Here is an 11,820-nt window from a genome sequence, read left to right as displayed (position 1 = left end):
TCCGCTTGTTCTTACATTCCTCCAATAATTCACTGTAAAGGACGCCCTCACGCGGAATAATAGTGTAAAACTTTTTTCACTAATCAAATTATAATAACGGCCTCTGAACAAAACGTTCTCGTAGTAGATGGACAGATGGAACATGAAAGTGAATTTTTACGGAATATTACTAGTATATCGCCAATGCATGTACACTCAGAAAATGCGGGCAAAAAAGCACAGGGATATGGGATTAAATGATATTGCTTCTGTTAACAATTCTTGCTGTTGTTTTATCTTGCAACATAATTCATTTTATGCCAATGTCACATATGTGTACACGGCTAAATACATAAATAAATAATAACATATACAAATGCCAAAAATGTCTCCAATACTGCGGCTGTTACTTTCAGGTAATGAACAAAAAAAAAAGACTCAAACACAGTTCCTTGTTCACCATAACTGTGTTGTTATATTTTCTAAGCTGTTCACATTGCCAGAAGCAGCAGAGACAAGAAGGATTTTTCAACAATTGAAATATTCTAAAATCTTGCATGAATTAATGATGGCCATAACAAAATACCTAGAGGTACACCACATAGGGAGCTTGTTCTGGACGAATTGTAGCGAATACATTTTTAAAAATTTAGTTACAACAGATTTCATACCATCATTTCTATCTTATATTTTCATTCATCAGGAAGCAGAATTCCAATGCACTATGCATTAGGAATTATTAATCTCATGACAGTAGGTAACACACTGACCTTACCAGTAAACAATTACCCCTTTTCCAATTAACACCTTCCATTGGAACCTAAATATGCATATTTGAAAGTTTTTACGCATTGCAAGAAAAGCTTTTTGTGTAAGTTTCCACCATGACAATCAATATAAATGTGCTGCGTTTAATTCATGGTTTGAAAGTTGTGTATGAAGAAGCGTAGATGTTAAATCACCAAACACTTCTTACTGTGCATTTGCACCTAAAAACCACCCCAATTCAAGGACAACTCAACCACGTCGTTATCAGAGTGAACAAATTTTATTCAATGCAAAGAAATACAACAAAATGGAAACAAAGAAAGATGAAAGAAGCAGCTGATGAATTTCTAAGTAGTCTTGGACAGCTAATCTGTATTCACTTTACAGAAAAAAAAAATAAAACGAGATTTTGTCAAAATACATATCAAAGTATGATTTGTCACAATGATTTACTTCAACATTTGAAATTTGCTATGACCAGATGAAGAGAACATTGAAACGTAAAGATAAAATTTCACTTTACAGATAAAATACATCATAAATTTGCATATATAACTGGAATGGGGGTTTGACTTGTTCCATGAACAGAAACGTTCTGATTAAAACCTAACATACAGTAATTGAACACGCTGTACTCTAATAAATGAGGCTCTCTCTCTCTCTCTCTCTTTTGGCTCTCTGTTCAATATAGTAGCTGTATCTCAATTCAAAGTCCTTATTCTTGTTCTTCTCCCCTAAAAGCATCTTAACACACCTGCTATTTAGCTCGTCAACACAGCTTCTAGGTGTAGAAAATGCACTGTTAGTGTTTACATTTGAGTGCTAGTCCGAACCAGAATTCACTTGTCAACAATAACAATGCAGTCCGTACATGTACACGCTGGGTTGACCAGCTAAGTATTGTGTATCTCAACATGCTTTGTGAGGTACAGCAAGAGACTGAGGTCGACAATAAAAAAACAGTCAAAAAATCATCAAAAGTTACAGCTACAGGACTTTTAATGTCTTGCCACACTGTAATAATCACTTCATTAATACAGAGTCTGTCAGAGGTTAGGGCAATGGCTGATGTACAGTTTTCTCTGTATGCAGCAAATGAAAGTTAACAGTAAATTCTGAGAGGCTTCTGATAACAATGGCCATAAAAAAATGAACAGTGGAAAACAGTGTACTGTAGTATATGAGATGTGTATAAATCTCAACTAGCTCTAACTTATGATGCATATTCCAATATTTTTGTCACGACTGTAAAATACAGTTTCTTGTTCTACTCCCAATAACCTATCAAAATGTCTAGTGTTCAGCTTGTCAATACAGGCTGTATGTTTTAATGTCGGATGTTATTGTTGACAGTTGTTTTGTCCAGACTTAAATTTATCTGTCAATGGTAACATTGCATATCGTACATGCACTGAACGTTACGTTGGCAAAGCTAATACTGTTTCTATATACTTTTGAAAGAAAAATAGGAAAATGTATTTTGTTTCATGAAATGAAAATGTTATCAAAATTGGCTGATATTATAGATATGATATTTTATTTTTATGACAGCTTAACTTATTCCTATATACTCTGCAATGTGAGGCCCTTCCCACTCAACTTACATTCTCACTAGTGAAATGATCAAAATTATCTTTGATCTCGATCAAGAACATCGTTCAGCATGGTGACGAATAAAGACCTTTAAAACATGACACCTGAACCAAATCAACCATTCCTCATCAGTTAACAATTTTCTTTTGGCTGAAACAATATCAAAAGCTCTGTGAATATGTAGTTGAAGCTGACCGGATTTGACAGTGATTCATTCCCCTTTTGGTGATTTTCACTCGATGCCAGCCAGTTCAACTTCAAATATCATGTTGAATTTGGTGGGATTCTGTGAGAGGCTGTCAAGGATAATACTACAGCTGAAAATGGAAATGCAAGGCAATGAAGGATCATCTCACATAGCTCAGCTTGGCAAGTCATCGAGGACAAGTGACATACATTTAGTTTTCAGATATACTATTCGTGTGATTTTTGACGTCAGCAAATAGAACATGACACATTTATAGTTCCTTTCTCCCACTACCAGTAGTATATATTCAACAACTGTAGCCCACAATTAAAGTGTATGTCCCGCATAAATTCAAAGTTAATCTTGCTTAAAATGAGCCATGCTATATGATTTTGCCACCCCTACTTTATCAAATAAATGCATCGCCCCAATGAAACGACGCGGTTAAATATTATTAAAATGCAATATGTTGTGCGACTTTGAAGTTTATAGCTACCATTCGGGTCGTTTCGGAATTCGCGGGCATTGCCACCGGAAATGACGTAACTAATAGAATGTACGAGTGAGTGTGTTCACCTCGGCCATAGCGAATGCTTACCGCTGTGGCTTCAACATGGTGAGAAGTTACGCCTTTGGTGGCTGAAGTAACTGCAGCCATTGTCAGTTTATTGCATTGTAGGATGATGTATTAGCCGCGTTTGACAAAATTACAAGAAAGGGTCGGAAAAGAGGCATTCAGACAAGCGTTTTCTGCGGTGCACATTTTCGAGTGCCGTGACTTATAATAAACACGGTTCGGAAGCCAGATGTACGGTAAGATAGACTTTAATTCCTGGAGTTACTACATCGATTATGTAATCGCAATGCTGTACCAGTACGACCATTGTCACCAGAAAGCTTCGCGTGTATCATCATCAACTGTGGACAAGAGCGAGAACAGCAGCAAGACTGCGACAGGTTGCCCAAAACATGTCAAGGATGCGGGGGCCGCGGAGAAGTATGGCCGTGTTTACATCCCCCAAGACTGATCGCCGATTCAGATGCTTTACGAAAGTGATTGTAAATAAATAAATGAATACAAGTACTAGATCTCATGCATGTGTGACTCTATAATTAGTAACGTTAGGAGATATCTAATTTTATATTCCTAAAAAGTTTACCTAGTGATTGACTGACTCTTTGCGAGACTGAACGATAGGTTGTGTATAATAGTATAATACAGCCCGGCGCTGCCAGTAACAGTGACACAACGTGTAGCAGGCAAAGAAGTTTATACTGTTGACGAAGCAGTCGCGTTGTCGTCATCTGTTCCCTTCTGCTCGACTAAGTCTCCCCTAAAATATTTTAGCTTCTTTGAGAATTTCGCAGTCATGAAACAATGAACACTGTGCTTTATATCGCTGACACTTAATCAAGAAAAAACTGCGGAAGCGTAGCTGATCACTCCGTCACAGAAATGGCCGGCTGAGCCGCCCGGCGCGGCCTCGGGTGCCAGTGTGCCCGATATTTACATCATGTCAATTTTAATTTATCTCTTCCCGAGAATTTGGCTAGACATGTCTTTACGGTCACATATTTTTAAAAGTGCCAATGTTCATGTGAGGTTTTATAACGCCAAACTGAAGATTTTGCGGCGAGAATACTACCTTTGGTGTTTATGCTAACCCTCAGCCTGTTCCACTTCCAGCTGTTGATAGAAAGATGTGTGTTATGAACGGTGGACAATTTTCAACTTGATCTCTACTACATTTATCTACAAACGTCATGGTGTAATTCAAATTTTTATATACAGATTTTGAACGAGGCAATTTGTGTTGAGAAGTAATAATAAGGTGGGATGGCAACTCCAGACTTATATTTATATTTTGTTAGCTTGCGGTTGTGTGTACGGTAGTGCACTGGTGTGTTTGACTGTGGTCACGGTGGGCTTGTCACTGACGCGACGGTCAACAAGAGTTCCGCTCTTGTTCTCGTTTAGGTTAAGGTTCCGACTGTTAAAATTTGCAGGCCTGTAAATTCTGAACAGCTTTGTCATATCTTCTGTGACGATGATATTCTCAGTTGCACTGCTTTCACTCATGAAATTATCACTATCTCCATAGTCAATGCACGAAGTCACCATCACCCATTCTATTAGTGACGTCACAGCTACTTGCGCCAAAACGGGGCGAGCTCGGCAATTTCCGGAAAATGTCGCCATGATGGAAATCGAAAAGTGCAACTTTTCCCGTGTTTTCGTCGAAATAACATAATACAACCGTCTAAAAACCGCTCAAATAAGCTTCAGTTTGTGTGTAAATGTATGTTTTATTAATACCAATTTCATTGACAACCAGAACTATAGTATATGCCCCAAGTCAAACGAAAAAGTCTCAAAATGTGGCAGGACTCACACTTTAACCTACCTCTCCCCTCCCTCCCACCTCTTCCATGCCCCCTCTCTCTCACACCACCTTTACTATCTTATTATCTTGCAAATCTTACAACTACTCTTAACATAACTCTCTCTCTTTAACCAAGTTTCCAACCACACTCTTCACAGCACTCACTGCCATTGAGAGATCAATATCAAGCAATCAACCAGTACAACCAGCCACTCTCCTGCTCCACACTTTCCCATGGTCCTCTTTTTCAGTAACCTCTACTGATCAGTCTACTCCAGCACTTCAACATTTCAATGATGACCAATTTTCAAAGGATACTTTCCTTCCAGTCCTTTCTTGCCATAAGCCCATTCTGGTTCAATAGTAAGCTCAGCCTTCTCCCCAGAGCTCATTGTCAAAACAGCTTCATCCCACTGTACAAAACAAGGTGACAATAATGTTATCAGTGCATAAACCTATGGGAAAATCATCATTACCAGTACTATTTCTATTACTCTTACAATATATGTTGCCTCTTTTTTTCACAAATATCAAAATATCCAGTGGGTAAACAATGAACAAAGAGCAGTAATTAAACATAAAGTCTCATTTCTACAGTCTATGATTAACTGCAGAAGGCTAAATAATATTTGACTTCTAATTATTTTATAATAATTAATTAACACATATCTATCAATTATCTGTACAAGATATCTGCTTACCCCACGAATGACCTTTCCAGTTCCAACTTTGAATTTCAGTGGTTGAGCCGACTTTTTCTTTTTTCCTTGAATAAATCAAAAATTTATTCAAAAAGATATAACTAACACCTTGAGATAGGACATTTGGGAAAAAAACTTTTGCTTTGAAACTGAGATTTTCAACCGATGTACATGCAGTCTGATGTGTTTCAGGCACAGTGGATGAGAAACTTTTACAAAAGAAACAATATTCACAGTTGGATTTTGATTTTTGGCAGTCAGCGATAACTTTTTGTCTACCATGATCATGGTCAAGTTGAGAGATAAAGGGACACACTGGCAAAAGACTTGGTAATGATCAAAGAGGCACAGCATGATCTGCACTCACAGCCAGGACTCCAGCCAATTTCAACAAGTATATACAGGTAATCAAATAGACTTGCCAATGGTTGGGTTGAATTCATAGATAAATGAACTAGTCAAAATTCAAGAACACATACTTTCATGAAGGTGGCATACATACATTGTTACTTGAGACCAATAAAAGGTACTCTGTGGCAATTGCATCAGTACTGAATACCTCATCATGAATACAAATGTTGTTTGACTATAGACCAACTACTTGGGATTTATGCAGGTTTTCTGTAGTGGTGAGCTACGGTTACAATACATTTGTCAACTTTGATAAGGCATGTGCGGTTTCATGTCATTGTTGAGTTAACTGCCATTTACCGTATTATGGCTTGCCACATCAATTCTTTCACCCTGTTCCAAATCTATAGATCCAACTTCGTAATTTACTGGAGATGACAAGGTGGGGGGAGGGGGGGGGACTGTACTGGACTATTTGTATCAAAGGGGAAGGTTTGTTTTGAGTGTCGTTCAGGTCAACTGATGATGGAAACTAATTTATGGGTTTACAGCAGTGAGATTGATTGTAGCAGTAATATTAGTTACACCTTGATTTGAAAAGTTTTACTGGGCAGACTAATGGACACCTGAGGACTACTTACTCCCTAGGAATTCTGCTGAAACATGACTTGGATGTGCTCTTTGTGTGAAATACTCCCGAAATCACTGTGAAATACCTAGTGCTCATCTGGTGAATATAGCCAGTATGAGGATTAAGTCCAAAGTTGTTGTTGACATCTGAATTTTAGTCCAGACAAGAATTCATTTGTCCGCAATATCAGTGCATAATGTGCACACAATTTTTTGGTAGAGAGAAGAACATTTTTGAACAAAAATAATGAAAATACTAAAATTATTGGGTATTTTTTTGATAACTGTAGGACTTTGAGCAGACGTATGCAATAAACAGATAAGTTACAGTGTGACCCTACGATACCATTTTGAACCTTATCATGATGAGTTATGCTACATACTGTTTGTATAATGGAAATTACACTCCCTGAACTGTGTGACAGCACAGATGTGATGGTTTCAAACAGGTTTTTCACACTCAGAAATGTTTACATATTAACAAGTTTCCCGGGTAGATAATGTTTGCAAATGCACAAAATACTTCTCTTTAATACCAAGATGACAAGATACCTGTGAGGATGTTGGTGTCAAAGACAGTGCCATCTTGCAGCTTGCCCACATACCAGACTTTGACATTGTCTCCTTTCTGCGGTATGTTGATTTTGTCTCCTTTCTTCATGATTCTCTTCATGTATCTAGGTTTCTCTTTCACCTGATGAATTGAAAGGTGGAGCGTTTAGATTTTATGTTGGAACCTGTTAACTTATGATGATTTTTACACTATTTTTGTTATGTGTTTCAACAGCATTGATCTGGGTTTTGCACACAATCTAAAAGGTGGACTGAATTTTTTTGTGCGCATGCATCACAGCAGCATGAAATGCAGAAAAAAGTTCAAGTGAGCAACAGGGTTTTATGGTAGTCTGGTCATTTCATTTCGCCACCAAGCATACACCACTCTGTAACTGGTCGCCATTGGCAAGTAAGTTAGCCACAAGACACTGCTGTTATGGCACTTGCAAGAGTTATTCATGCCTGAATGGCGTCTGAACAGGAAATCCTATTTACAGCTGTAAGTCTAGTGAGCTGCTTATGGCTCCATTTCCCAGGTAACGATTGAAGTTCTACAGGTATATCTGACAGGTTAGACTAAATACGTATGTTTCACATATACAATCTACACAACTTAAAGAAAACCATTGAATTTGTTTATGTGTATCTATTCATCTCAATTTCCTTGCTAAATATCTCACATAAAATGCCATGAGAGCACATTCAAATGTTCTGTTCAACCAAATAGCGTTGATCGCTATTTCAGGTTTGTTACTAAATATAGCTGCACGCGCACAACTTCATTCTGACAACGCAGCCTAAAATTCGGAAGAATTTTTTTATTGCATGTGCAGCTGTTGTGTAACTTGTAGTCTGAGCCATAAAATCATACGAATTAGTGTGACTTTTAGTAGCCATTGTAACAGTAGCAGGTATTATTTTCGTCGTTTATGCGGAAAATGCAGACAAATATATAGATTTATGCATATTAAGGAGGAAATAAATGATGTCATTTGCGATCAGTGCTAGTGTACCGCTGACTTTCGTTGAATGTGTAGTAGTCATGGTTCAAGTCTGTGATTCGTGAACGTGTGAGTTGGGTGAACATGGTGATTTGTGTTTTGTTTTCACTACTGCACAGACTCAAAGTTAACACGTTCGATTGCTAGGTAAACCTGACATGGGCTGCCAAATTGCAAATAGGTTTGTATGAAAAAGATGAGATGAGAAAAACTGTTGCAAATGATTTTATTTCTGAAAAATTCACCGACTTGAACCACTTGTCTACATGCATAGGAGTGTATTTCAAGATTGCAAAAATGTGTGCGAAAAAAATTTGGGCTAATGTGCAGCCTCTCGGAAGCTGTTATCCTATTGGATGGCTGAATCTTACCGTTATAATTAAATGACAAAATTAGACTGCCTAAGTTGCTGAGAAAAGTGGCACTTGACCAATCAGATATAACCTTAAGAGCATACTGCACATCAGCAGAAAAATTTCCTTACTTCATCCCCCTTGGCGCCCTCATCCACAGTCAATTTTTCCGTTTTCTCTGTCACCTTGGCAAGCTCTGATTCAGCCACTGCAGCTGCTTCCTCCTCAGCACTGCCTTTGAAGGCCTTGCTTTCAAACAGTTTATTGTAGACGACAATAAGTTGATCCTTCTTGGAAGTCTTGACGACATTCTTCAACTGGCCTTTCATCTTGTTCTCTTGGAGAAACTGTGAATATTGAACATTTTGAGCCAGATTTAGGACACTTCCTGTTGTCCAGTGACAAATTTTCAGATAAATTTTAGTGAAAAATATGCATGCATTGAACACTGATCTATGTCATTGTATTTCTCACTTGCAAAAGACAGTATGGCATTTTCAAAGCGAGAATAATTTTCATAAGGTGATCAACACTGAAAAAAATGAGCAGTCTCTCTCAATATGGAGCTAAAAAAATATCAAATGATGGTCAGTATATCTATTTTGAACATTGACTTGACTTAAGACACTTTTAAAGTTAGCTGTGGGTTCATAGCTGTGGTGTTTTACAACTATTACCCTCCACCACAGCTATGGGAACTTCCATAGACAAACGTCCCAATCCACCCGCAAGCACCCTGTGCACAAGTTTGTTCGACAATATTTCTAAAAAGTTTACATCCAAATGACAAATTGCAAACACTCATCGACAGCTTGTTTATTAGGGACTCACCCTAACCAGGAATCCACTAAAAATTCACCAAAATATCACCTTTTTCCGGCTTTACCCGACATGACTACCCAGAGCATGCCACTACAGTCACATTTTACACTAGAAAAATAAAGCATGTCACTACAGTCACATTTTACGCGTGAAAAATGGTGGTCTCCGGGTAGTCATATCGGGTACAGCTAGAAAAAAGTTGATATTTTGGTGAATTTTGTTACAGATTTCTGGTTGTGATAGTCCCTAATAACAAAGCTGTTGATGAGTGTAGGCAATTTGTAATTTGGATGTAAACTTTTCGAAATATCATCAAGCTTGCGCACAGGGTGCTTATAGGCAGATTTAGACATTTGTTTATGGAAGTTCCTATTAGCTTTGGTGGAGGCGTAAAAGTCGTAAAAGTCAAAATTGGTCCGTAAAAGGCAGGAATCCCGTTTGAACACACCACAGCTATTGGCCAACAGCAATTTCAAAGTTTGCAATACTAGCTCTTTTTATCGCTCCCTGACAGTATATCTTTGACAAGAACCTTGGTCTGATGGATTTCCCAAATGCTATGTCAATATATAAACCTGAAATGATGTTTAGAAACATAATAAAACTTTCATAATTTGTTTGACGACATGCAATCAGTAAGCTTGAAGTTACTTTTTCAAGAGTTCAATAAGATAGCAATGTTTTAGCCAGTTGGCTTTTGATAATTCACTTCCACGGGTCTCTGAATATACCATAGACAGTTTCTCTACCGTCTATAAATGTACACCACCTTTAGAATGCCACCTTAAAGTTACTGTTCACGATCCCTGGGATCGCTTTTGTTCTAGTCTGTAAGAGGATTACGGAGGTGTGATAGCTCTTAGCTTTCTATTGAAATTGTAATCTTGCGGGAAAATTTTCTGATGAGACAATCTGGTGCCAACACAGGCCTTTATTGCTGCGGTTCCGTAGCCCTGCCACTCCCTGGCTGGTTGTGTGGGGGAGTGCACACAACCAGCCAGGGAGTGGCAGGGCTGCGGAACCGCAGTAAATGCCTTTAATGATTTATCTATAAAAATATGGGAAATCAAAGAGTGTTACCTATAACTAGGTGATTTTTTGGAGCAGTGAAATCTGTCACGATCGCTACGAAACAGTTGCGTATTTTATTATTTGAAGAAATTTTCATGCAGACTTCATATCGTGACAAGGCTTTGATATCGTTACCCTTGCAAAACCTACAGCAGACGTGTTCAACTATGCACGACATTATGACCTACTTTTGGGGTAATTGACGCCACGGTAAATAGAAAACGAGTCAATGTTTCCGATTTGCACTAACCAGGTGTTTTGCTGACGAGAAGGGCAACATACATTTACAACAAGTTAATCAAAGCACAAAAACTACTCATCAATTTTCAAGTACGCGCCGTTCCTCCTGCATGAATAACTGGGGGAATGGCATCCTCTGTGCGCCCGCCCACAGGGTGTTGTCTAAATGTCCGTCCCAGGGGTGGGTAGGTGTTTCGTTGTATTGCTAATAAAGATATTCTACCAACCTTTGGTGCTTTGGTCTTAAACTTAGCACTGCCCTTGACAATCTTGCGTTAACGTTTTATCAACATGCTGTATCTATTATCTGATGAGTTTGAGTGCCTAATTGGCCAAAGTAAGCAAGGGTAAATTACTAAGCTGTGGACGCTGTCACCAGATTATCACCGGATTAAATTTGACAAAGTCAACAACGAACGCGCCAGTAAGGTATAACTGTTATACCTTACTGGCGCGTTCGTTGTTGACTTTGTCAAATTTAATCCGGTGATAATCTGGTGACAGCGTCCACAGCTTAGTAATTTACCCTTGCTTGCTTTGGCTACTACCTCCATGCTTTGGCCAATTAGGCACTCAAACTCATCAGATAATAGATACAGCATGTTGATAAAACGTTAACGCAAGATTGTCAAGGGCAGTGCTAAGTTTAAGACCAAAACACCAAAGGTTGGTAGAATATCTTTATTAGCAATACAACGAAACACCTACCCATCCCTGGGGACGGACATTTAGACAACACCCTGTGGCCCGCCGGGCCGCCACATCATGTGTATGTGTGGGTTCCACTTTCAGCCAGCGCGCAGCGCTAGCGCTCGGGAGAGAATGTCCTATACATTTGAAACCCAGCAACCTACCACATGGCTCGCATTTTCTTGTAAGAACTGAACAATATCTTTCTTGGACACCTCTTCGGATGCAAGTTGCTCTGCAGTCCACGGAGGGCTTGGTTCGTCCCCCATATTGCTTGAGAGTCACGCGAACACACGTACACGGTTGGACGCGTGTTGGTAAACACTTGCGCGGCGCGGGAACTGGGTATTTAATACAGTATCTGCTTTTATTTCGTAAATTATACGAAGGCGAACCCTAATAAACTAACGAATAATATTGGAAAATTTTGAAAAGAGTATTTTTCGTTGATTTGTGTAAAATCATGGCTCTTTGATGAAGTAATGCATATAAGTA

General features: G+C 38.6%; 1 protein-coding gene across 1 annotated transcript; it reads right to left on the bottom strand.

Moving 5' to 3' along the window:
• Positions 1 to 2,380: 2,380 nt before the first annotated feature.
• On the bottom strand, positions 2,381 to 11,674 carry LOC139149696 (peptidyl-prolyl cis-trans isomerase FKBP3-like). Its single transcript, XM_070721569.1, is given in 7 exon segments — positions 2,381 to 2,610; positions 2,613 to 2,626; positions 5,230 to 5,324; positions 5,613 to 5,677; positions 7,146 to 7,287; positions 8,634 to 8,849; positions 11,490 to 11,674. Coding segments are annotated over 7 exon segments (675 nt in total). The 5' UTR covers positions 11,595 to 11,674; the 3' UTR covers positions 2,381 to 2,572.
• Between the last annotated feature and the right edge of the window lie 146 nt (positions 11,675 to 11,820).

This window comes from Ptychodera flava, chromosome 14 (assembly GCF_041260155.1).
Source record: "Ptychodera flava strain L36383 chromosome 14, AS_Pfla_20210202, whole genome shotgun sequence".
Lineage (NCBI taxonomy): Eukaryota > Metazoa > Hemichordata > Enteropneusta > Ptychoderidae > Ptychodera > Ptychodera flava.
This window is presented reverse-complemented; position numbering and strand designations above follow the sequence as displayed.